The sequence below is a fragment of the Pocillopora damicornis genome, chromosome 2, assembly GCF_964200805.1.
Source record: "Pocillopora damicornis chromosome 2, jaPocDami1.2, whole genome shotgun sequence".
NCBI classification, from domain to species: domain Eukaryota; kingdom Metazoa; phylum Cnidaria; class Anthozoa; order Scleractinia; family Pocilloporidae; genus Pocillopora; species Pocillopora damicornis.
Genome location: NC_142671.1, coordinates 31,544,943 through 31,572,241, shown reverse-complemented (window position 1 = coordinate 31,572,241; position 27,299 = coordinate 31,544,943). Strand labels below are relative to the sequence as shown.

The window sequence follows — 27,299 nt, the reverse complement described above, 5'->3', positions numbered from 1 at the left end:
TTGCATATCCTTTTTCCGTAAGCTGTACAAAAGGGAAGAATTCGAGGTTACGTACTGACAAGGGACAAGAACAGTTTTCTGTGGAGTCTATATAATTTCCGAAAAAACTATTGGATTTTTTTGAAAATGATTACGCATTGATGACAAGGGCGGTAAGCATAGATATGAAGCTGGCATTTTCACCATAAATGCATCCAGGTAAATGATTCTGTGAAACTGAAAAAATTTCAAAGTCTTTCAGAAATAGCAATCGAACTGACAGTATGAGAGGCGAGCAAAAGACAGTATAATTTCATCATCATGTAACAGTCCTGCGACGTCTGACGATGTATTGAAGCTCGAGACGTCAGCTTTGAAAACTCTTTAAAGAGGCCAATTTACATCTCAGTTTATGTTGCCTCCGTTTTCAGTACATGTAAATAATAACTCATGAACATTTTTACATTTTCAGATGAAAGCGAAGAAGAATAAAAATGAAAATGAACTGTAAACATAGATCCATGAATATTTCTTTAAAAAACTGAAAGATGTGACCTTTTTCTACATTTGTTCTTTTTTATTCTGAGAGTTAATATTTACATTGGGGACTATACACGTTTACTGATTTGGAAATCGAAAGAAAACGCTCCTTACAGGTTATAAGTGCTTCGCATCTTCTTGTTTTCAAACCTTATCTATTGGCTGATTTGTCTTATTTTTTTCATTTTTCACAGTCGACTCATCCATATAACACCATGGCAAAATCAAGGATTGTGTTTAGGGATGTGATCGTGGTAGGGGCAGGCTGGTCGGGTCTTTTGGCTTGTAAATGCATGTTAGAGGAAGGTTTAACTGTAATGGCATTAGAGAAGCGCTCTGACGTGGGCGGGCTGTGGTGCTACACTGAAGATTCAGATGTGATTACCGTCATGAGGAACACGAAAACCACTTCTTCTTCGTCCGTAACTGAGATGTCCGACTTTCCGATGCCCGAGGAGATTGGCCAATTTCCAAAGCACGAGGATGTACTCAAGTATTTGAAGTCTTACTGTGATACTTTTCATTTATGGCTGCATATTCGCCTTGATCATTGCGTGACGAAAGTAACGAAAGACGGCGAACTTTGGCGAGTGAAGTGCGAGAACGGCCGACAGTACACGAGCAAGTTTCTGATTGTGTGTACGGGAGGCGTTCAGAAGCCCAACCGCGATCTTCAGCATTCGTTACTTAAAGACTTTGTCGGAGAAATTCGCCATAGCTCCGAGTTCAAGACGTTTATTCCCGAACATGCTAATAAACGCGTAATGCTGATTGGTGGTGGAGAAACAGCAAGTGATGTTGTCGAGGAATGGTACGATCACGTTTCACGCCTAATTTGGTGTATACCACGTGGGATGCATTTCTTCCGGAAGTTTGCAAAAATTCTTCCTCATCGTCATCCTCAGGCTCTGGACAAAGCTTCCTCTAGAGTTATGAAGTTTATTGCTCCCTTCACGAGGAGTAAACCAGGTTAGAAAAACTGATGGATCGATCCTCGATTATATCAATCAGTTAATTGATTGATTGATTCGATGAATAACTAACAACTACTCACCGTAGGTAAATATCCATCGTTAGCCAAAAGGTGAATAGTTGCTTTAAGTAGATATTAAAACAGTTAGGTAATATTGCGCAAAAAGATGATTTTAACTTATTTATTCCTGCAACGACTGCAATATTTTCAGGCGCAAATCCCGCGCTAGTTGCTCGGCGGTGAACAGCAAAGGATATTCAGGGTTTGAGTTGCCAATCAGAACACGCCTTTAACGCTATCCACTGTTCTAGTATATACTACTATGAGGTAACTTATCTTCATCTTTTGAACAACTTATTTAGAATAAGCTCTCCGATCTCTATTGCCTTTTCGTCGCGACTTTTTTTGTTTATTGACGTTGCATGAAAGCGGACGTACGTGCGATGAGTATAGGCGACCTCGCGAAGGCAAGAATTTTTTTTACGGTGGTTTAAGGACGCAGGAAATCACTGATCATTTGCGATTCGACATAATTTTATCCGCACTCTTACGATGCTGATCTTTTCCTCAGCCGTTGATGCATCAAGTATTTGATGTATATTTTAAAACCTCCCATTTCTCGTCTCTTTCGTAGGTTTGGCATGGATCTGCAAATGGACTGCAAACGGTTCTCTTCTTGCCTATCAAGGCCATGGTATTGCTGAGTGGAAAAATGATGCTAAATTCTTTCGCTTCTTCATCAAAAAAAATGGGCACGTGTTGGATAAAGTGGATTACCAACGTTGCATTCCTAAGGGAGCCATCAAGAGAATTAAAGGAAACAAAATCACCTTTAATGACGGTACTGAAGAAGTTGTTGACGTAATTATCCAATGCACAGGGTACAGAACAGAATTCCCCCTCCTTCCGGAAGAATTCCGAAACGTTTCTTTCGTGGATAACTACAAATACATCTTTAACATTGAAGACCCAACATTGGCATTTGTTGGCTACGTTCGTCCTGTAGTCGGCTCGATCTCGGGAATAACGGAGATTCAGTCGCGTTTCGTCGGAAAAGTGTTCTCGGGAAAGTGTCGCCTTCCATCGAGAGACCAACGTTACCAGGAGGCTACTAAGGACAAGGAATTCTGGGACGACTTCTTCAAAGACTCATCCCGAAGATTGGTTACCTTGGTGGATGGGTACACCTATATTGATGATATCGGCAGCCTTTGTGGAATAAAGCCAGACTACTGGAGGCTGCTGAGGCGCAATCCTCGCGGCTGGTTGTTGGCTTTGTTCGCACCATTCAGTGGATGCTCGTTTCGTCTTAATGAACCTGAAAGTGAAGCTGAGGCCTTGGAACATTTGAGGGAACACATGAGTGACACCCTAAGTCCCGCGCATTTGCTGTTGATAGTGTTCTTTCGCTTCATCTGGTTCGATTTTTGGCTTAACATTCTCAGTGAGATTAAATACAGGATTCAATGCGCTGGCTGGTGGAAGAAGATTAGAGAATGCCAACTCTTGCACATCCTAAATTGGTGTTGGCAAGCCCCCAAGCGAGTGCTGTTTGACAATGCAACCAGAGCTTAACAAGTATTTTTGTGTAACAAAATGAACTGCCTTGAAAACGTAGCTTGCATGAACCGGAATCCAATTTAGCTCGATTACCACCCTCTGTTCGGAGAAAGCGCCCGTTCTCTTCCTCGAAGAGAAGGTTTCTTCTTGGAAGGATCAAAGACTGGACAGGAGAAAAAGGCGAGAATTGAGCCTATAATTCAACGCGCTAACCAATAAGCCATAAACATTTAATCTTGTTAAGAATCAATTGGCTTGGAGAGGGAGTTTTAGGTAGAAATTGAGGTGCAACGATACGCAGAGGGAGGGGAAGCGGGAATGTGTTTGTCACCCTTTATCTGCGCGTTGCTATCAGCAAAAATACAGTAGTACAACATAAGGGTTAAACTTTGGTATTTTTATTAAAGCCAGTCGACAGAGAATATTGTAAGATTTGATTCAGCTATGTACACGATCATAATATATACCAGTCTTCCTATTGATCTTAGAAATCTGGTGTTTGTTTACCCAAATACTCAAGTTCGACCCATAACAGCACCAACTTGTCCAATACGAGACGCATTCTCACTGATTTGGCCAACCTTTAGTTAGGATCTATCAATTAGATAAATTATATTACATTGACAGCCTGAAGGGTTGGTTCAGACGAACAATAGGCCCCCATCAAAATAAGCTTACTTGGACGCGTTCATTGAAGTCAGATTCGTTTGAATCGTCACAATTGATACGCTTCGGATACATCTGATACGCCTTAATAGCACTTTCGCACTATTTCGAGTATTTTTCCTTACACAGAATCACAATTGCATCTTACGACAAACAATAATTAAACAAACTTATCTTTAGTAAAATATATAGAACATTTGGGAAGTTCATACAAAATTTTTTAACAGCATTAATCTTGCATCAAGACAATGATCAAAAGCCTTTGACAAAATTATGAGAAATTCTCAACTTTACTTTATCACTGGTCATCACTGACGATATCACTGGCTGCCGGAGCTCAGAGAAGTTCCCCATCGACTATCTATTGATACAACTCGATTATAAACAAAATTATGAAAATAATGTAAATGACATTGGCCTTGTTATCACAATTAAACCTCTCGGCCAATCTGGTTTACACATACGACATTGAAAATAACTCAAAGGAAATTCAAAACCTATAAACAATACCAAGTGAATGTTTGCGCCTTTAACAGGAGCAGAAAACGGGTCCCCTTGGATTGATAGTTTAAGATAGAATCTGAAACTACTGACGAATTTGAGTTTCGTGGGGAGGTTAGGTCTAGCAAAACTAAATGAAAACCCTGTACAATTTCAATCACCTACACCTTAATTATAACAAATAAACTTTACATTGATCATTGTTTCTGCTTTGTAAATATCATTTTACTGGGTGTTCATCGATCTCAGGGGACGTTTAATCCGGTCCACAGGAGTTTTAAACTTGTTCACTAATGGAATCTTACTACCGACACCAGTAAGGTCAGGAATACTTGACGCTTTGTTCACAGTCGACTTTAAATTCTCTTTGTCTACAGGCTTCTTGGCAGATAAGACCTTGGGGCGTGGCACAGCAGCCTGTTGATTAAAAAAAGAGTCATTAATAAAAATAACGCTTTCGTCAGATTCTATGTTATTAGCTCTATGGCTGATCCGGAAGAGTGCATGCTATTCCCCCGTGGGGTCCCTTCCTTATATAGTCTGAAGGGACCGTAGTGCAGCAGTGCTATTATCATACTTGGAACCAAAGCTTGTGCGTGGTTTAAGGACCAACTCACGGTTAATGCCCTTATCGAATTGGGAATCTGTTTTGATCTTCTCCATCCTTTGCTTTTCCTTTCTTGATTTTTTTCTTTCAAGTTTAAAAACTGTCGAAAATAATCCAGCATCATGTTCTCTGTCTCAATATTTCACTGGCTTTGCTTCTCTTAAAGCTCACGCCACCCTCTCTACCAATCAGATGACAAACCTCACGAATCGCACCTTAGTCACTCACTTTTTCCCGCGCTTTAAGAGTCAGCGTATTTTTACTTTGAGCTCCCATTGGCTCTCATGAAGTTTTCCTTTATTCCGACTGGCTTATTCGATAATTTAGTTTTGGCCTTTCGATTGAGCGCACTTGTAATGCAGTGCAATCTTTCTTACCCGTGGTTCTGCAAACACAGCCTCATCAGCAGTAGTGTGAGCATCATTTTCTCCATCCTCAAGGCTGTCGTCATCAAGTAAATCTCCCTCACTGTTGCAAAGTGGATAGACGCCATTGTCTGAACTCACAGTGCTGGTGCGACTTAACTCAAATACTGGTACAGAGTCTTCACTTGAAACACTCTGCGGGAAAAAACAGATCAGGTATCACGATAATGTCCAAGTATTAGTGACAAGCTTCATTAGTAAGATGTTAAGGAACAGCTGACCAATTCGCGTCGTTTGACTAGGAATTTTTTTTCCTTTGAGGTATTGGTAACAAAACCTTAAACTGGTTTGAATTTATGCCATGATTTCAGCAGTTTTTTAGGAAGTGGAACAAACGAAGCAGTTTATCCGAGAGACCTGTCGCCTCGAAGTGCATTAGACCTCAACGACACAAGGGTTAAAAGACACGAGAGTAAAAAAATATGACAGTATGAAAGAGCTTCCTGAAAACGAAAATAAGAAAAAGCAGGCAAGGGAAGGTACTGGTTTGCTAAGAAAGTAACACAAAGAAAATACGTGACCGCCAGTTATCTAGGGACATGCTTTACTAAAGCAAGTGGTTACGCCTCAAATGGCATGATGGTTTTACTTCAATGTACCTTAATGGGTTGTGGTTCAGGCGATAGTGCAGGCGGAACGTAACTGCCTTGGAACCTTTCTCTCAGGACATCATGGGGCTCTGTTCTCATCAGCTTGGTGGGGTAGTCAAATGTACGTCTCTGTGGAGTGGCCCCTGGAAAACAATGTAGTGCTATTGTTTGCCTGCGTGATTGCGGTGGGAAAAGTGTACACCAAACAAAACGTCATGCAACACAACTTTTTTTTCGGGGGGGGGGGGGGGGAGACCTCTATTTTGGGGACACAATCTTAAGTCCGAACTAGAATTTTAAATCTTACTGGCTACGAGCCGATGAGCTCGAAATTTGATTTAAGAGAGAGTGCTGAGGCCATTGAACCAAGTTCATTTGAATGACTTACTTCAAAGCTATATGAAATGACGTTGCGCAGCAACAAGAATGAACGGATCACAAACCTGTTGGTAGATCTTGCTTCAAATCTCTCTGTAGAAACTGGGTCACTCTGGTATTAACCTGGTCAACAGTTTCATATTGGTCATGTGACCATGTGTCTACTCCTTCTGATTGGTCGGACAGCAGACGCTCTTGGGTCTTGGTGAATTCTTCGAGCGAGTGTCCATGCGCGTCTAGTGCATTTTCTACGTCACTATACTGTTGCTTTACCTGTTTTTCGCATTCCTGAGTGGGAAAAAAGATACAGGCTTGAGTTTGTATTTTTTTCCCCTTACTCGTAGAAAGGCCACCTACAATCTCTAGAGAAATAAGAGGTAACACTCTTAAATATTGTTACCTTGACTGAATTCTGCTGTTGAGATGAACAGCCCTTCAGTGTGTCAAGATGCTGTGTGAACGATTCTTCCAACATGTTTTGCCATTGCATGGCCAGCTGCGAAATAGCAAACGCAAGCTTCAGTAGAAGTAATCAAAATCACAACTACTATGTCAAAATACTTTCTTCACTTTTTATGCTTTAACTTAAAACACGGTCTATTATTTTTGCGTTTCCCGCTAGAAAAAAAAACAAAACAAAACAAAAACAGAACAAAACAAACCAAATATCAAAACGAACAAACAAAGCGAAACAAAAACATAAAATGAAAAAAAAGAAAACTATTAAAACAAAATGTTATCAAGTTCGTATACCTGGTCAACTTTGTAAGAGGAGTTTACCACATCGTCCTCGACGCTTTTATGAATGTTTGAAGTTTCCTGGATTTGTTCTGCAGCCTGTAGAAGAGAAAAACAAAGAAAATCTAAACCCTCTGAGACTGAGGATTGGAAAATACAGTTCTCAGAGCTACTTCCAATTACCTGTTTAAAACTTTTCTGTGCCTGGATAACGTTGTCATTGACAGCATGTTCACAGCTTTCAGAAAATTGTGACGCACAGTTCCTCAGAGAATCACAATAACTAAAATCAAAGAAATACAACGAGAGATTAAACAGACAAAATTAACTTTAAAAACTAACGTTAGCAGACGTAGACTTCGAGGCGCTCTAACGAAGGGAAGAGCCTGTAGTCCCTGCTATAGGAAAAAAACGGAAAATAAAATATTATGATAATCAATACAACCTTTCATTCATTACATTACCTTCTAAGATTGGTATTGGCGCTTTCTACTTGTTTTCGAGCCTCTGAAGTCACTTCTGTGACCTGAAGAAGTGAAATTAAAAGAAAAGATAATCATGATAAAGCAAGGAAAAAAAATTAGTTTAAAAGTTGAGAGATTTTCTTTCAATTATTTTGAATTCACGTAACAGGAAATCTCTTACCTTGCTTGCATCTTCTGATAATTTTTCACTTTGTTTGTCATTGACTTCTTGAAATAGCGACATCATCTGCTTGAAGAATGTCTGCTGGAGCTCCTAACAAGGAAATGAGTTTGAAAAATAAAAAGATTTCCACAACTGTAGCAGAACTTCCTGTCTTGTTCTCACTCGCTATTGACTTCACTGTTTAACACCTTGAACTGAACCCGGACATGACAAAATGGAGTCTGGTTTGATAAAGAAATTGTCCATAAAATTTTAAATTGAATGTCTCACCTTTACAAGGGTTTTCTGGTTGTTTACCATCGAGTCTGTCTTACTCATTATTTCTCCCAATGCTTGAACCTGCAACGAAAGGAAATTAAGTCCTTGAAAAATTATAGTTACTGCGAACAATGTTTACAATAAGTCAGTGCAGAGCAGTTTGGTCTCCAAAAGTCTGCCAGTTCAAAGATTTTCACCTCACGGCAAAATACGGTGGGTTAAAGTTTCGAAGATGTTTTGATTGTATTTGCTCAAAGATGTTTCATTTTTTTGAGTATTAGTGACTGATTTAAAAGGAAAACCATTGACGAGATGTGAAGATCATTCCCAAACATTCCGATTGTCAACAGTCAATTCTTATGCTACACTGATGACCAACTGTCCCAATTTTGGACCTTACACAAAGTGCATCGTCGCGAAGAGCAACAACTTGTCTTGTCACCTAAACAAATAGTCAGTCAGAACATGAAATGAAATAACAAATCATATTGTAAACAATTTATTAACCTGCTCTTGTGAATGTCTATCTACCATTGCATCCAAACTCTCCAGCATGGACTCTTGGCCCTCCACAAAGGTTTTCACCATTGAAGACAAATTACTCGTCTAAATAAATCAAAACAATGGATTAAAGCCTCTTCATGTGAGTTTGGCAGCAGTTCATTGTTAATAAAATTTGATGCCAGCTGGACCAGCTCTCTATGTGCAACAGTGGTGATAGTGTTAAGAAGGAAAATTTTTTTCCTGAGATTCTGATAGCAAAACCCAGATGAAAAGATATAAAAGGCTGTGATTGAAGCATTGAATAATATTATGTTACAATTGATATATAAAAAATTGCCATTAAACATTTACTCAATTAACAACAATTTAAAGCAAAAAACAAAAAAAAAAAAAACTGGCTTGGCACTCAGTATGTGTGCAATATGTTAAATGTTTCGGAGCTGAATTGCTCCACATCTACCTTATCGTTGAAAAATGTGGCAAACTGCTTCTGAAAGGCAGCCATTGAATGAACTGAGATTTCAAGTTCCCTCATTTTGGGCAAAAACTCCTCATTCTTGAGGGTGTGAAGCACAGAGCAAATATTATCCTGAAACAAAAAATCAGAACTCTCAAAAACTGAATGTAGTAAAACAAACATTATGTGGAGGGATTTAGCTCAACCATTTATTGCAAAACAAGGAAGGTGTTTCAATGTAAAAGCAAATCAGGTGTCAGAAATCTAAATGACAGACAGTAGTGGTAATTATATAATAAGCTCAGTCATGCACGCATTCTGATTGGTTCTCACTTATGATCTATTGGAGGACAGATGCATAGATGATGTCATCATTAAAACTTTTTTTAATTCTCTATTATATAAAACAAATAAATTCCAAGTTGCCGTGCATCTGTTCAGTAATAGATTACAGAGGACGTCAAAATGTGGTAAGAACATCAGTGACACACTCGGCTGTGCCTCATGTGCCACTTTTTTGTTCTTACCACATTTTGACGTCACCTGTGATCTATTACTGAACAGACGCACGGCAATTTGGAATCTATTTGTTAATTGGTTTCTGGCTTTTCACTAGGTTTTCTTGTGTACATGAATACTGAGCTTTATTGCCATTGGTCTGTACATAATTAACCAGTCAGAATCAAATCAAGTATTCTTCCAGCTGCCTGACTGTTTGAGTTTCACATTTATTAGATTACCATAATTATTCCCCAAGCTTTAATTTACAGCCTCATATACCACAAGAGGCATCAGTGTGCAAATAGAATTATAATTTAAAGTAATTATAATTTCAAAAAATCATTGAAGAGCATTAGTGCATAGGATGTGTCATAATTCATTCTTGGCCGGTGTCCATGACTTCTAGTTTATTTAATTTACACACAAAATTGTCCTTTTACCTTGTTTTCTTGAACCTTACTGGAAACATCACTATGCCAGGTTTCACAGCAACTGTCTTTTTCCTTTAGTTAAAAAAATGATAACCTTTTTTATCATTCATGCATTTTCACCAGTGTAACATAAATCTGGTTTGTCTAAAACCATATCGTGCAATCTGTATGGTACCACTCACCAATAACATTGTTAACATGTTGACAAAATACAGAGACAAGTATTGGTGCATTTTGCCAAAACGTTGGCTAATCTGTCCTCTATCAACATGAATATCCTTGTTATTCATAAGGCTATAAAGTAATTTTTTGCTCTTTTATTTTTAATAATTGTATTCAGTGATACAGAATAAATGAGTTTACCACTTAATAAGCAATGTCTCAAATTTGGTTAATAAGCAATACCTGCTCTCTGGAGGACAGTGCATGCATTTGCACAATCATGTTGTCTTTAAAACTCTGCATTTGATCTTGCAGTTTTAATGATTCATCAGTCTTCTTTGAAACAAGGTTCCCTGTAGACACAAAATTGTAAAGTTAAGAGTATGATATTTGTGCACAGGTTCTTCTGAAAATTGCTAGGTCAGACTTATTAGCCCTTACACTTCCAAGATCTCATTAGCAATTCTCTTTACTGTCTGACATACAATCATTATCATGTTAGTTTGGACATATTGGTGTAGAATCAACTGATAATCCCCTACTTGATATTTTCATTATTTAGACTGTGTGGGATTGGATTGCTACATGTATTCTTGATCCAGTAACATTCCAGGTTAAAAATATGTTCAAAGTCCAACATTTATTAAGTTAAAATTAAAGTAAACAGCTTATTTAATTCTATTTATGATGGCTGATGGCTTCTAATTACCTACCTAAGGTTTTCTTCATTGCATCAAAGAACACAGTGTTCTCTCCTTGAAACTGGTTCAAATTCTTTCTCACTTTTTGAATCAAATTCTTGCAATCCTCTCCAAATGTATCTTGAGCATTGACATTGTGAGCCTCAACAGTTTGCTTACGGTCAAGTTTTGAGTGGAGTCCATGTACATCAGAAAGGCTATCTTCAACTGTGTGAAGAAGAGAAGAAGCCTGACTATGCAGATGATCCTCATTTCTGCTGTGATTGTCAACAAGATACTGATTCTGATCTCTCTCCATGACTGTTGTTCTTAAAGTATGTTTAGTTTCCTTCAGTGAAAGGTTGGTTTTTTGCAGTTCAGTTTCCTTTTCTTCCAGTTCCATGCATCTTTCTTCCAGCTCTTGCTGAGTATCAGTGAACAATTCATTGATCTTTCGCATTTCTTCTTGGAGGGCCTGGATTTTAGCTTCTCTTTCAGCATTCAGCTCTTGCTGAGATTTGATCTCTTGCTGCATAGCACTGGAAAAAAAAATACAGTCATACTCATTTTCCTTTAAGATGCTACATGAAATTTTGAACTTCACTCTGAAATTTCTTAATTTACAGTGAATAGAATAAACCACACTTCAAAAAAGGAAAAAGGAGTGAAAAAAATCAATATTTGTTTGTGATTTTTGCCAGCTACCTTTGGCAACCTTGTCATTATAGGGAAACTTACTGGTAATTCTCTTCTGCTATGTAAATGCCATTCTTCTCCCTGGCTGCCAGAAGATCTTTCTTAAGTTTTTCTATTTCCTCAGTGTACTCCTGAAAGAATATCGTGTGTTATTAATGTTATTAATACCAATCCTTTTTGTAGTGAAGCATACAAGGTTGTTTTTAGAGACAGCTGCTTACACAGGCACATTGTACATAGCTATACAATTGTCAAAACTTATTATGATCTGTTTGTCTTGATTTTTAAGCAATCATGCTGTACCTTAATTAAAGTTTTCTTTGTAAGTTTTTGATTCACTTCTGGTCTGTTGAGAATGTTCTTGGCCCTGTGAGCGTAATCCAGAGTGCTTAGAGTTTCCTAACAATGAAAGACAAAACACATCATGAATAATGACTTTTAAATCAACAATTCAATCTGGTGCTTTTGATACGGTTTATGATAATTACAAACACTTTGCAGCATGCATGTGATAACATTAGAGTGAAGCCTTCAGTCTCGGAGGAGGTTTGAGTGAAATGAGAAGACAGGAATGTTCTCAAGTGGAATAAAGAAAAGGTTTTACGACATCAGAAAAATTCAAATCTCTAACTTTAACAGTAACCACAGCTGATATCAAAAGAAGATCACACATCAATCTCAGTTCTTCTTTAATAAGAAGATCAAATCATACAGTATGTGACAGCATATTGGGAAGGTCGGTTCGAACGGAGATTGAAATGAAAAAATTTACCTGTCATTGGTGGCCATGTAGTATTTTAGTGCTCTTATATTGTAGCCTATTTTTTAAAATGACATGTCGCCAACAAAAGAAAAACAAAAGGTCTACCTCATACATAAAAATGAGACAGATGTATCAAGCTTACGCGCACACATGCGATTTTTTGATACAGGCATTTTTTAAATTGGCACTTGAATGGGATTTTTGGTGCATTTCATGTGCATTTTTTGGTTAACGTATATGCAACCAGTAGTTTGCTTCCATCGCTATGTTGATCCTTCTCCTTTGATCAAAAGTCAGCTGCCAATGATCAACTGTCAGATGTCATAGTGACTGCCAATCAAATGAGGCCATAGCACACTGACTTTAGTCAATTAGGGCTTTCCACTTTCCATGGAATTTCAAAAATTTCATCATAAAAAGTCAATGTTCATTTCTCTATTTGTGCTGACCATACCATGAAATGCCACATCACACAACACATCAAAGAAACATAGGGGAATACACGTATCTTTTTGGGAAGTGGATGGTCTTACAAATCTAATGGATTTATGAACAGTGGTAAACATCAACATGTATTTACTGATCCTACCTCCAAGTTGCACAGTGCTGGGGATATGGTGGCAATTATGGAGGTTTTAGTGCGACCTCCAAGTGAATCCTGCAACATCCTTGTTAATTTACTCTCCCTGTTGGTGCAAGAGGGAAGCAATCACCAAAAAATTACAAGGTCTGCATAAAAGGGACACCCTTCTGCCCCATCCAATGAAATGGTTTGGTCTTTTCAAAGTGAGGAAGAAACAAAAATTACCCCCCCCCCCCAAAAGGAAAGAAAAATGAATTTGGGAATCAAAGGAGAAAACATATCTTTAACATTATTTTCAAATCAGCATAAGCATGCTGAACAGATACTGCAATACAGTATATGCACATATTTTTTGCCAGGTCTATTAGCCTCTGAACAGGCTCTCTAGACAAGTATGAGGTAGCTAAAAGAACAGCAATAATTTTTTTTGTGTTTGTAGGGTAAGGGCCTATTTACACGGTACGACTTTGTCGCATGCAACAAGCTTACGACAGGCTTACGACATGAATTGTTTCGTGTAAATCAAACCTACAACTCGCTTACGACTCTTAAGTCATGTCGTAGGCCTGTCGTAAGCTTGTCGCATGCGACAAAGTCGTGCCGTGTAAATAGGCCTTAACAGAGGCAAGGGCATGGCAAGCTTTTTTTCACTTCTTCCCTTTCAAATGACTTGCACTCTGCACTTACTCCCATTCCCCTGAGAGCCACAAAAAAAAAATTATGCCTGTTTTGCAAGCTTAAGAATGAGGAAATATGAAAGCTGGGAGAAAAAAGAGGAGGGGACAGGGTTGGGGAGGAGGACAGGGAAGGGGGAGGGGAGAGATAATCTGCCATTCCTCTTACTTATCCCTCCTTCCCTGCCAGCCACTTCATTAGAGGCAAACTCCTCCTGAGTCCTTCCAACAGCTGTCTGTTTACAGGCTGCTGCTCTATTGTTGTGGCTTGACAATGTCCATACTTAGGGCAAATTAGCAACTCAACACTGTGCTACCTGTAAGGTATGTGAGGAGCTCGTTCCACCAGTGATGTGATCACTCTTCCTAACGTCAACAAGCTCTGATTGATTGTTCCTGAGGAAAGTGAAGTTATTACTTGTTAATATTTTTAGAGGTTTTATTAAATATTACTTTACTATAATTTGTAGGGATGCACATGCTCTGATTAGTTGAGATTTGTATCATATCTTGCTGTAATCGCCATGCACAAGGGGAAATGATATTTTCAATAATATTCAACTGAAAATTAGTAACTCATACAATCAAGATGAAAAGTTAAATACTCTCAAACTTTATTTGAAGATAAATGATAAAAGTTGGACATGCATTTAATCCTTCAGACCCGGATAAGGACTAACATCTAATTTCTCCTTACAGTATCACCCTTGAATCATACATAAAGGTCATGAGAATAAAGGAAATGATCACCAACTAAAGAAGCTCTTGATTGTGAAACAAATTCTCCTTTCAGCACCTTAGCAAATGAATACATGTAGAACATTATGGAGAATATACATACTGATGTTGGGGTCATAAATATCTTGTGAGTTCAAGTATGCCCTTTGATTTGCTCTTAATTAGTAAATATCTTTTAAATATGGGGTATGTTTATTTAGGTTATTCTATTACATTCTGAATTCATACCAGCTTCTCTGAGTCTTTTATCCACAGCTCCTGATCTACCAACATTTTCACTTCCCGCCAGATCCACCTATAAAATTCAAATACCCATACAGTCACTTGATGCAGTCTACACTGTGTGCTCTCTTCAAGGTCATTAATTATAAGGTATTTTCAAGGAGTGGATCAAATCTAGTAAATTTTATAGAGGTTTGTTTCAAAAGAAAATACATTCAGATTTGAAATCCTGCTGGATATGAAAATCTCTCAGCACAAACAATGTCCTTTGAAAAACACTTGGTATTAAAGTACTGTAAGGTGTACTAATTCTAATAATGATCATATACCAATATACTTTAAGTGTTTGGTATATTTAAAGACATAACTGCAGAGTACAAGCTTGCTTCCCCACTAACATTGCCAATGTATTATAACAAGGTTCATCATCAGGTTCAAAATTACATAGAAAACTGCATTTTTACTCACCAAGTTTAACTTGCCAATCTTCAATAATTCCTCACCACTGACAGAATTCTCTTTAATGTGAATGGTGACAGAGAACACAGAATGGGAACGACTAGAAACATACAATTGGTAATAAGCTCTTAAATGGAAAAAAATGCAAATTTATTCACAAAGAACCAGCAAAAATTAAGTTTGATACTAATTCATCAGACTACAAGTATTATCAACTCAGTTGATAATACTTTATTACTCTGTTATACTCTCCCACCAACACAGCACCACAGTTTCTTTAGAAATTTATCCTCTTTATTCTTTTTTCCAAAGAGACAGGCTTATGGGATTTTGTGCACTCATTATGGCAAAAAATATGGGCTGTTAGCAATCAGGAAAATCAGCAATAACTTCCTTTTACATGAAACAAGGACAGCTAACATTAATGTGAAAAGGAGAACATGTTTATCAATTGACCAATCTTCCTTTATAGCACAGTGTGTTCATGCTTGACTCATCTTATCAGACAATCATAAAGAATTAATGCCAGTACAAAACAAAGACATTCTCATTAGTAACAATGTCATTATACATATTAGGCTTTTTTACCTTGAATGTGCATTCATCAGAGTTGCTGCTGTCTGGCGCTTTGCTCTGCCTCTTTCTAGAATGTTGTACACATCATCTTTGTCATGAACAACAAGCTCTTCAAGTCCTTGAATGACAACAGACCCCTGGTGGAATAGAGAGGTATGATTATGAACCATATTCCCCATACTGTTCTTGACACATTTTTAAGGTGCTGACAAGGAGAACTTGTTTAATAATCAATAATTTCTTGAGTTCATGATCATTTCCTTTACTCTTGTGACCTTTAAGTTTGATCCAGGGCTAATATTGTGAGGAGAATTTAGATGCTTGTCACTCTTAGGGGTGAAAGAGTAAACCTTAATAATAAGGCCCACAGCTACAAAGCTGAAGAGCAAAACATTTTTTACAGTAAAAATTCACTTCTTAACTTGAACAATGTAGTGATAAAAAAAGATAGGGAATCAGTCAAGTGCGAATTAAAGACAGCAGCTCATTAAGCTTAAAGATTTCACATTCAACTTTCACCTTTAATTGTAATGTACTCACTTTTCGAGAGGAGTCTTCAAAAAGACGCATTTTTTGGCTGTCCAAACTTGAGCTCAGCAAATCAAACAGTTCTTCATTGTAGATCTCCAAAAATGAAACCCTTACAGAGAACTCACAGTCCTAATGAAAAATGGGAGCTTGAATTCAAATTATTGCACAAAAGTAATTTCTATCAACAACTACTGAATGCAAAAAGTTGAATAGTTTTAATGATTTCTGCTTGTTTCATGCAATTGGTGGCATCATTAAAATATATGATTTATCTGGTGAGGACAACTGGACCTGAACCTCCCTTCTCTTGAACCCTTTTTGTACCCCTCAAAGAAGTGGTTTCAAATTTTCCACAGAATTAGATTTGACCATGTGTGTGAGGAATACTGATCAGAAAGTTAGCTTTCATTGTCCTTTCTAAATTTTTTACAAAGTAAATCCTAGCTTAATGCAAATAACTTACAGTTTGACTGTTGAGTTTCTCCAGCAACTGATGCATGGTTCGTGGAATGATTCCCGCTGAGGGATCCTAGAATTAAGGAACATGTAAGAAAACAATCTGATAATTTTCACCAAAAAAAAAGATAAAACATTCAAGAATGAGGTAATTTTGGAGACATGAGTCAAGAATTTAATAATGAATTTATAGAGTCCAATTATAAAAAAGATAGTATTTAGAAATAGTCATCAGCTGTTTTCTTATGGATCAGTTTAGTTACTGAACATTCTCTTTAAGGGAAACCCCTTTATCCAAAACTGGTGCTCAAATGCCCATCATGATTGTTATATGGTACACATACAGTATCTGATTTAACTTCCCAAGTCCATGATGGCTTACATATGTTAAGGATAGTAAAGGAAAAAAATTGGAGGTTTTCCCTTTTGGTGCGCATAAAACCCTTTACAGACTCTTGCTTCTTCAACAACAAACTATGAAGGAACAATGTTTCCATTTAAATGAGGAAAGCATCTGTTCTTTAGATGATGGACAAAAAAACCAAACCAAAATTTTTCAAAACTTTTCTGAACCACCTCAAGTTGTCATGTTTGTTGAACTCCGACCACCAGTTTAAAGGAATACCTTTCATTTCATTTCAGACAAAAAGAAATCACAGCTGCAACTTGTTACCAACCTCTTCTGTATCTAAACTCTTTCCATGATCATCCTCTCTTATACCAGTATAATGATGCATTCCCCCCCCCCACCCCCAGAAGAGGGTTAAATGTTTCAACTAACTGGGCATGTCAATGAGTGCATTGCCCAGGGCACAGCTGATTTCATTCTCTTTTTGGTTGAGAAATGACTGGTACAATTATAATAATCATTATATGATAAGCTGAATTAAACATGCATTTTGATTAAATCTTATTAATGATCTAATGGAGGACAGACATATAGATGACATCATCATAAAAAAAACATTTTGCTCTTTATCATTATGATATAAAACAAACAGATTCCATGTTGCCATGGGTCTGTGCAGTAATAGATCACAGAAGACATCAAAATTTGGTAAAAGCATCAGTGACATACTAAGTTGTGCCCAAAGTGCCACTTTTTTTTTCTTACCACATTTTGAAGTTATCTGTGATCTGTTACTAAACAGACCCACACAAACATGAAATCTAATTTTAATTATACACAAACCTCTTCCCAAGAACAATCTTCTTGACTTCTCTCTCCTTCCATAGTATATGTTTTTCCTGTTCCAGTCTGGCCATAGCTATAAAAAGATATATAAGGCTGATTTACCTTACAGTTGTCAGGAATTATGATCAACTAAAACATAAGAAGGAAAAATACGAGCAGAATAACCTACAGTAGACTTACGCAAAGATTGTACAGTTGTATCCCATCAACACTTCATCTAAGATTGGCACAACAACTGAGCGATAAACATCAATCTGCTTGGTTTCTGGACCAAAAACACGATCAAAGGTAAATGTCTTTGTTGTAGATGTGGCCGATGAAATATTTCCAACGTCGTGTTTGACGACAATCTCCCTCTTCAAAGGTTGGCACTTTACCACAGATGGTGAGCTTTCTTTGACTTCTTTTCCATTACGTGGCCTAAAAAAAAATACAGGGTCAAAATAGCAAGATCAATGAAAGCAGGATCAATGAAAACACATCTGTTTCTTTCGGATAGGTTCTCTCTTCCGTTTATTTGCCAATACCATGTTGTGGGTCAGTTATGATACTTGGCAGGGATGCAGCAAACGGCTTGAGTTCAGTCACTCTAATCTTCAGGGATTTGGACTCTGTACCCGATCCTCTGGATGCCTGTGCTATTTCCACGCGTTATTTACAAAAAATATTTTTACACGTACAGCCATATGAGCGCGAGATGGTTCACTCTGAGAAATTTGGAAATATGACATTTTTTGTGATTCCTTGAATGTAAGATTACAAGTAACTTGATCACCAACATTTGGCAGTGGAAGACGCCAAAGAATCATCCATCGCTAACACACATCTTTGAGTTATTTAACCACCTAGATCTAATCTGTCTGTTCATAGATCGACTGGCTACGACCACCGATTAATCAAACAACAGAGAGACTTAAGATAAAATATTTCTGTGCATGAAATCTGTCGATTTTCATCTCCCTTACCGACAACGCACGACCACTTGGATGTTCTTCTCTTGCGGCGCTTTGCTTTTGACCATCTTAAAACTAATAACTCTCTTTTCAGTATGTTAAATTTTACGAACAAAGAACGGGATCGGATCTGGCCTTTTTTGTCCAAAGATTTGCAGTTCTTTTACAGTACACAGGTATTACGCTCTCTGCAAGGTATTCGCCGACGTTCGATTTCCGTGCCACATTTGAATGGGCCAATAAAATCCAACAGTAAAAATCACGTGGTAAAGATACGAGCTTTCCCATGGCTCAGTGCAGTCGTGCTTTAATGTTATGTACCTTCATGGAAAGCGAAAGAAGATATGCTTAGAATGTCAGGTGTTGCGATTCCCCTCTTTTTATTCTAAGTAACTGAACATGACATTTGTGTTTCCGTCCATAAATGGCACGGTGAAGCCAAGAGAAAGAAGTGGTCATGTAGCGGTTCACCATGATGGTTATCTAGTAGTTTGGGGAGGCTATTGCAACGTAAGTGAGCTTGAATATTAATTAGGAACTCAATCAATCTTACTTTGTCACCCAAGGTTTATTGAATGAAAATTGATTTTAGTACCGATTAGATCAAAGGAAAATATCATGCAGAACCAACAAGGGAAATTGAGCTACAAAGTCATGATTGGTTTTGGGGTGAGAGGGGCTGGGGGTAAGTTTCCAAGGAAACTGTGGTGTTACGTGGTTGGGAGGGGTGTTACAAGATAGTTTACTTGAGTAGATGATGTGAATTGGCCACCTTAGAGAGATTTTATTTTTCAAGCGTTAGCCCTTTATCAGAGTGAAGGGTGCACTAATGAACAGTTATTGCTTGAAACATCATCTGTAGAATCTCTCTACATGGGTCAATTCACAGTATCAACTCAGTTGATAAAATCGTAGTTGGTTTTGGGTTTCCAGCTTCTTGGTTGAAGACGTGGCACAAGTTTAAAAGACTTATCAGAGAACAAAACCAGTTGGGCCAGGATAACCTGTGAAATCTAAGTGTAAACTGAGGATCACTTGTTCATCTACTGTCATGAAATCAAAATCATACTAAAGGGGCAGTCAATCAGAATAAAGATCAAAATTGTCTGAGATCACTGAAAGCTCTTGTGAATTATTTCAAGTTAACATTTTACAAGATCACTGAGAGCTCTTGTGAATGATTTCAAGTTAACATTTTACAAGATCACTGAAAGCTCTTGTGAGTTATTTCGAGTTAACATTTTATATGATCACTGAAAGCTCTTGTGAATTATTTCGAGTTAACATTTTACAAGATCACTGAAAGCTCTTATGAAATATTTAAAGGTCAATATTGTCTGAGATCACTGAAAGCTCATGCGAGAACAAACAATTATTTTATGAGTGGACATTGGATATGAGATGTTAAATAGCTAATGAGGTGCAAAGCACTAAGTTGGCTATAACCAATGTTGAACCCAACAAGCTTGAATGGAATAATTATTGTGTTATTAAGTTTCATTAAATCCTGAACATTTGGATATGTAGAGTTTGTTTCAGCTTTGTAACAGCTGGCACAATGCACTTTGACACAAGGTGATGGAATCTAAGCTGATAACTGGAGTTGAGTGACCAAAAACAACACTAGAAATGTATTAATAAACTTTTCTGCTAATTTTTTGAAAAAATTTCAGTCTTTCATTTTTTTTTATAACTTTGCTACCTAAGGGTGATCCTGAACAGTTTCCTGGATTGCAGTTTCTTGTTGACAGGTATCATCCCAGTAATGAAGTTTGGTTGTACTGCATTGAGACTTCTGCATGGTAAGGATGCATGATGAGCAGACTTTAACTCTTTATATACCAACATCAGTATGTATTTTCTCCATATTGTTCTCTATACATTTCCTAAGGGGCTGACAAGCAGAATTGTTTAGCAATCATGAGCCTCTTTGGTTGTTGATCATTTTCCATATTTTCATGACCTTAATGTGTGAGTCAGGGGTGAAATTGTGAGGAGAAATTAGATTCTAGTCACTTATAATGATCAAAAGGTTAAGGATGCAATAGTTGACTTTGAATGAATGTGTTCTTGTTTGGGAAACTTGGACAGATGTGCTATATCTAGCTACATGTAGTGGCACTGCAGATACCGGATAAAAATGAAAGCCATTTACACTCTCAGAGCAAGTCACTTGTCATTAAATAATTATGTTTTTAGGAAACATGTTGAAACAAGTGGAGACATACCTCCACCCATGTCAGGATCAACAGCTTGTGTGATTGGTGGCAAATATATGTACATATTTGCTGGGCATCATGATGAAGGACCCTCTTCAACAGTGAGTCTTTTTTGGCTACAAAAAATTTCCTATTATTTATTGTACCTAGGTGGCACCTACATGAAGCCTTTAACTTGCAGGATCTGATCGTTACATGTAATTCTTCCCTCCAGCTGCAACACATCTCTTTGTAAATTATTTGGGAGAATTTGGTGTTGGATAAAGACAACAACCTCTATCTGATTAGTTTGAGTATTCTCATTACATGTTTATTGGATAATGTGTGGATGTTATACTTGGTGGAGTTACACATGAATCTCTCCTGACGGTAAAAGGGTGAAAAACTTAATTTTGGATCTTGTAAGCTTTCAAAAGCTGAGTTATAATTTATCAGTTGAAAACTTTTTTTTAAAATTGTGTGACTGTCTCCCAACCTTTATGTTCTACGACAAGGTTTCGTGTTTGAGTTAATTGGAACTGCATGTTTTCTTTGATAGGTTTTTGTTTTAGATTTGAACAAATTTGTGTGGCAAAATTTGACAGAAAAGATTGAAGGTAATCCCCCTTCAGACAGGGACAAGCTGTGTTGCTGGACACACAATGATTTGTAAGTCATTTAATATTACATCATTTCATTTGTTTCCAAAAATTGTGGTAGAAAATAATAATTTTACCATTTCTCCTTTGTGTTTCTTGTTGTATCCCTCATTTTCATTTCAGTTATCCTCAAGTAGACTCAGGGTATCTATTTGGTATTAGAGAGTTCTCCAGCTACTACACAGAATATTCTATGCTGAAGCTATTTTTTTCTACACCCAAGCTATTTCACGTTTAAATGGTAATTTAGCTTTATTAACTGAGTTGATAGTGAAAATTGGCCACCATAAAGAGTTTCTAAGCTGATGTATCAAGCATTATTAAGCTCTTTGTCCTTTGACTGACAAAGGGCTAATGCTTGAATTTTTTAACTGAGAAACTCCACAGGGTGGCCAGTTTACATCATCGGCTTGGTTGATAAAACCAAGGCTGTTATACTCCCACACTGGCAAAGCACCACAGTTTCTTTAGAAACTTACACCCTGTTTCCTTATATTTTATATTTAGATTCTCTTATTGCTCTAGACCATTCTTCTGCTTGTATCAATCGAAACCTTTCAACTATAATGAAATACTGAGAATGTTTATGTTCACCATGATCATGATGCACCTTAATATGTTGAAGAAACCTGACTTGGAATCACAGCCCACAATTGCTGGTCAGGGCAACCATTTGGGCCTCAAAGAGCCCCTTATCCTAACTTTAAAGATTTCCTTTGAGCCGCCTTCTGCTCACACAGTTTGTTTTAATGGCAACCTCTTAAGTCTAACATTGTGAGGATCTACTGCCTAGTAAAAATGAATAAATTATGAAAAACAGTCTTTGCTCAGTGAAAGGCACCAGTAGAACTCTCATACCCTTAACTGAGCTGCATTTGACATCAGGTATTCAAACTTTGCAGAATTGTTATAGTTGTAATTGTGAAAGGTAGAGGGTTGAAACCAAAAACAGTAATTAGCTAGATGATAAATTACAGTTATATAATATATATATTTTTTCATTTGTATAGAATAGTGTATTTTCATTTGTATAGAATAGTGTATTTTGGAGGGTATGGAATACCTCCAGATCCTCATAAAGTGGATGAGTCTTGCGGATTTTTCACATTTAATACCAGTGTTGAGGACCAATTCACTGTAAGTTTTTAGTGTCAAACATATTATTTCCAAGGAGAGGTATTCTCCAGAATGATTATTTCCCCTACCAATCAAAGATTTTACAATGTAATTATGAAACTATGGCAGGCATTATGACTTGAGATTCCTGAGTTTGTAAGCTCACCTTGTGGAAACTTGAAATGGATGCAGCCAATTTAGATATTTCTCAGTAACCTGGCCACTCCCTTGTGACGTGTTACAGTCTGACGCCATTTTTATTCTATCTCTTGGCAACCTGTTTGAGCAGTATGCAGAAGAGCAAATTGTAATGCTTTTATGTGACAGTGACAGTGACAACTTCTGCTGTTTATAAACAGCATTTTTTGGTATCTGTTTATGTTCATATTGGTTGCTAAGTTGTCTTTCAAAATGATACCATCCATTTTCAAATGTTTAGTACATCTTGCGACTATTTGTGAAGAGTTAGGTCACTCTAGAGTGGTCTTTGGAACTGCGACACCCTAAAGACTGTACAACATGTCCAGTGAACTAAAATTTGTATCACTTCAAATTTTTTTTTATGCAGTCTGTGATTTCCTTGGTGAAAAGAAGAGAAAGCTGATTTCCACGTTCTCTTTTATTTTGGTTCATTAGGACATCAGAGGATGGAACAGTCACATGTTTGTTCTGGATACAGAACATTTAACATGGAGCCAACCACAGACAAAGGTGGGTTTAAACTGAGTACATTTATTTGTGTTGCTTGAATATTTAAATTGCTTTGGTCGACAGTATGTGTATGTGTAATGACAGTATGAAATGTTTTTTATCCTGATTTGTAACTTTTTTAAAGAAGAAAACAAATGAAAAGAAAGAAACCTCTCTCATTAATAATTTTTCAGCCAGGGTGGACAGGAAGTGAATAAGTTATGGGAAGATTGATTCAGAATAGCACAGGAATGGAAAAAAATTAGAATGATGGAGTTAGAAAATCTGTGGCATAAAATAAGTTTTATATAAATATGTGTAACTTTGAAACAGCTTCGTTAATACTTTCAAGGAAAAACCTACGTTGACAAAAACCAATAAAAATGGTCAGTAGGATAAAATAAAATGTGTGATGTAATGAGATACTCTCAACTTGCATAGCATGTTTTTTCTCAGCTGCATTGTTTCTGATGATGCTGTTTTACTCTGTAGGGGAGAGCCCCCACACCAAGAGCAGCACAGGCTGCGGCTAAACTTGGAAATATTGCTTATATCTTTGGTGGAAGATACATGGTATTGTAGTTGACATCAGCAAACATACCCTCTTTAATGTTCATCATAGGATTTATCATGTAGTAAAGTTTATAGTGAAAAATATTCTGTTTTGTGTATCTCCACATGGCTGAAAATGAGTGCATTTTTTTTAGATAAAACAAATTGCGAATTTGCTAAGTGGTAACACGTGAAAATTACAAATAGCAATTTTTTTCAATAGGTTATAAAGGTGCATACTAGTTGGTCAAGGAGTGTTTGAAAATCTTTGATTTGGAACTTAGCCTTCCCTAACTTGAAGATATAATTGGAGAGATAATGATTTTAAAGTCAATACCTCATTGGTCTATGTTCCAGCAAAGACCTCTGCATTGTATGACAAATTAGTTCCTAAACAAGGACAATACAAGGTTGAGAATTACTAAGTATTAAAGACAAAAACACTTTGTCCATGTGCTGTGTAAGGTCTTGTTAACTTGTTTATTTCGACTGGTAGGAACAACGACGTAATGATTTGCATGCCTTTGATATGGACAGCTTGGAATGGAGTGGCAGGTGAATACAGCTTAAATCCAATCATCTATCTATGCTGATTATATTTTTACTGAATTCATTGCCTAATGCCAGTTGTATGATTATAAATTACATTATAATGACACTTTTATAATTAATGGTTTAATTAGTATTCCAACAACAGGTAAAGTGCCAGATGGAAGAACATGGCATTCCCTATCTGCTGTCAGTGACAAACATTTATTTCTCTATGGAGGCTTTAACAATCAAGGAGAAGCATTAGGTGAGACTTCAGAGAACTTCAAACTCCAAAAACAAAAAAATTTTTTTAATGCAACATGTTCAGCATTATTGAAGTTTGGATTATTGGTTGATTTTAGGACCACTCTTATTTAGATAAGGCAAGCATGATTTACCACAACTCCCACCTTTTTTAACATGGTTGGGATCTAATCCTTGATGAAAGTTTTGACAGAATGAAAGAATTCTTTTTCAAATAACATTTATTATTTTCAGGTGATGCTTATACTCTTGACACCTCAACAATGATCTGGTTTCAACTCAATGTCCCTTCAATACAAAGGTACTTGTAATGAAAAAAGGGTTTTCACTACTAACTTGGAAAGTTCTTGAATAAAATGAATGAAAAACAAAGTTCACTTTTGTGGTTTACTTGTTTGATTTGGTTTCACCTCTGCTAGAAGTTCTCACATGAAGAGAGGAAACCTATTGTCCCAAGTCTATGCCATTATAATGCCATCTCATGCTCAAACTTATCAAATAAAGACTATTTGCAAACCCAATCAGTGTGACTTCATTAGCAAACCATTACCACAACTGTTCAGTCTAGAGCAGGAGACAGCAGTTGTCAACTGCCTGTGGATGACTCTTGGTAAGTAAAGATGAAAGAATGAGCAGACAACAAAATGTTTGGGTTTTTAGGAGGAAAGACCAGTACCTCTCTTTGCTCTTTTTCCCCCTTGTTTTTCACTTTTTGGCCAAGGTAACAACAACTTGTGTGATGTAACCAAATATAAAAGCACCTTGGGGACAAGGGTTTTTCAAAGAGAAGAGTGACACTTGCTTACCTTTGGTTTCAGTAAACCCATGACTCGAATGTGGCATACAGCTTGTTGTACAACTTCTCCTGGAGAGGTTCTAATTTTTGGAGGATGTGCCACATCAGTGTTAATTCTTGAACAGGTGAATAGGCAACAATTTCAAATTCATGCTTCAGTGTGCATTATCTACTGTACTGTTTCTATCTATGCTACAGTGTATCTTTCTAATGCTGCTCATTAATGATATGGATTGTAGCAATACATACATGTTTGTTATCAACCAAGTGTTGGAATAGTTTGATGACTGTTTTTCTTGCAATTTTTTTAGGCTATCAATATCTGACTAGTCATCCTGATAGAACAATTTTTTAACTTTCACTTCAACTGATTGTGGTTCAGATTCTTGTTATCACAGACACAAAGCAAGCACCCTCATGAATCAGCAAAAGAGGTTTACCAGGCCTACTCACAAGGCCAGCCTGGTGTGGTGTTATATATGTGTATGATTATTTCTAGCTAAATTTAATAACCAACAGTCATTTTAAGAAACCATAAGGTAAAAGAGGTAGCTTCAAAGAGTTTGTCAGTTGAACTACAATAAGTAATATTTTCTTGGTTTTTTTCTTTTTTCAGGAGCACTGTGACAGTATCCTGATCTTTAGGTTTACACCTCAACCTTTGAACTTGTAAGAAATTATTTTTCATTTTCTACATGCAAACAACAGAGGGGGAGGGGAGGGGAGGGGAGGGACGGGGGGGCATATTTCCTGTGTGTTTTAGAAGTCTTGATGCCTCAAGAAACTTTGGTTAATATTTGATATGGTGCCTGAATAGTGAATTTTTTCCTCTTAGATTATGTGCAGATACAGTGGTCAAGTGTTATTCAACCCTTCAAAAGCAGCTCAGATCCCTCCCTAAGAATCTGCTTATGTCACTCTTTCTGCACAGAAGACTGCAGGCCAGTGGAAAAATATAAATGACATGCGTCAGAATCTCTAAAGTTCTAGTCACAAACGTTAGACAAGATCTTTAGTCACGGCATCGGACATGCCTGGTTGCCAATTTATAATTATGTTAGAGAATTCCATGAGGCATCGTAAGAATTTTTTTGCCTAAAAGTTGAACAAGTTTAATGAGATTTGGGATGAACAGTTTGAAGCGTGTACATGTGAGCTACAGTAGGCTGTTTCTTTCAATATTTTGGTGTCTTTTTGGGCCTTGAATGTGCCCTGTGCTGTTTTAGATCAAGTGTTAGTAAGTCTAAATATCAAGATTTGTAAGAATCGTTTGTGAAAGTGAATTACTGGCGATGAATCAAATTCGCACTTTTCCCGCCACATGGTGCACGTGTTTGTGAAGCTATTAATTTTCTCCAGTTTAGTGCTAGCACTATAACTTGTGTAAATACGATAAAATGTTACATTAAACTATAATTTATATATCAGATATTACGCACAATTTTAGTTTGAATTTCCTGATATCAGACGCCATTAACATGCATTAAGCTAAAACATCAGTAAAATAGATATGTAACGTGGAGTTTGTCTAACATCCGGGAAAGTGTCTTTCGAATGTCACTCGCCAGAAAAGGCCAGAAAATGGACAGATCGACAACTTGGATCTTAGAATCAAATTCACGTTGGTAATCGAGATATAGAACCTAGAGCATCAAACTGGGAATTAAAAACTTGGATTTCGATTCCAAATCAAACTTCCGAGTTGCTGTGTGCTGGATTCGTTGCGTGGATTTTCTGATGAATACCCATAAATCGCAGCGGAGTATGTTTCATAAAAAGCAATGCGTGCTAGTCCACTGTATTCATAATATGCCGTCGAAACGGCCCGGTCTACATCGAAAGTGACTACATTTAAGGTAAACGAGATGAGTAATACCTATAATTTGCTCCAGAAATATGTTTTGCCTCCCCCGAAATTACCCTCCTAGAATGTGGTTCAAAATGCATTTCGGACTGCGTTCTGTAATTGCTCATGTCAAATGACTTCCTGGCTCTAGCGAAACAAACGTGTTTCTTGGAGTGTGCAAGATTTTAATTCCCGAGCGTGTT

General features: G+C 37.2%; 3 protein-coding genes across 3 annotated transcripts; 2 read left to right on the top strand and 1 right to left on the bottom strand.

The window, feature by feature from the left end:
• The first annotated feature begins 57 nt into the window (after nucleotides 1–57).
• LOC113677098 (uncharacterized) lies at nucleotides 58–3,530 on the top strand. Its single transcript, XM_089195923.1, has 3 exons — nucleotides 58–198; nucleotides 714–1,488; nucleotides 2,127–3,530. Exons 2-3 carry the CDS (start codon nucleotides 735–737, stop codon nucleotides 3,065–3,067), a joined length of 1,695 nt encoding a protein of 564 aa, XP_089052049.1. The 5' UTR covers nucleotides 58–198; nucleotides 714–734; the 3' UTR covers nucleotides 3,068–3,530.
• LOC113677107 (kinesin-like protein KIF11) lies at nucleotides 3,429–18,685 on the bottom strand. The gene is made up of 27 exons (XM_089195922.1): nucleotides 18,457–18,685; nucleotides 17,672–17,911; nucleotides 17,489–17,564; nucleotides 16,304–16,369; nucleotides 15,850–15,969; nucleotides 15,322–15,446; nucleotides 14,743–14,833; nucleotides 14,281–14,347; nucleotides 13,632–13,710; nucleotides 12,647–12,743; nucleotides 11,598–11,693; nucleotides 11,337–11,425; nucleotides 10,632–11,137; nucleotides 10,162–10,271; nucleotides 9,766–9,828; nucleotides 8,828–8,956; nucleotides 8,371–8,469; nucleotides 7,876–7,944; nucleotides 7,603–7,695; nucleotides 7,422–7,483; nucleotides 7,141–7,240; nucleotides 6,973–7,056; nucleotides 6,620–6,715; nucleotides 6,285–6,507; nucleotides 5,851–5,984; nucleotides 5,204–5,386; nucleotides 3,429–4,636 (listed from the first exon to the last, which is right to left on the bottom strand). The coding sequence occupies exons 1-27, from the start codon at nucleotides 18,510–18,512 to the stop codon at nucleotides 4,445–4,447; spliced, it is 3,345 nt and encodes a 1,114-aa protein (XP_089052048.1). The 5' UTR covers nucleotides 18,513–18,685; the 3' UTR covers nucleotides 3,429–4,444.
• Nucleotides 18,686–18,712: 27 nt separating this feature from the next.
• Nucleotides 18,713–26,679, top strand: LOC113677089 (kelch domain-containing protein 2). The gene is made up of 13 exons (XM_027193838.2): nucleotides 18,713–18,954; nucleotides 20,152–20,246; nucleotides 20,644–20,764; nucleotides 21,202–21,311; nucleotides 22,336–22,438; nucleotides 23,054–23,128; nucleotides 23,600–23,680; nucleotides 24,156–24,214; nucleotides 24,343–24,455; nucleotides 24,689–24,755; nucleotides 25,273–25,375; nucleotides 25,867–25,919; nucleotides 26,086–26,679. The coding sequence occupies exons 1-13, from the start codon at nucleotides 18,844–18,846 to the stop codon at nucleotides 26,207–26,209; spliced, it is 1,215 nt and encodes a 404-aa protein (XP_027049639.2). The 5' UTR covers nucleotides 18,713–18,843; the 3' UTR covers nucleotides 26,210–26,679.
• Nucleotides 26,680–27,299: the final 620 nt, after the last annotated feature.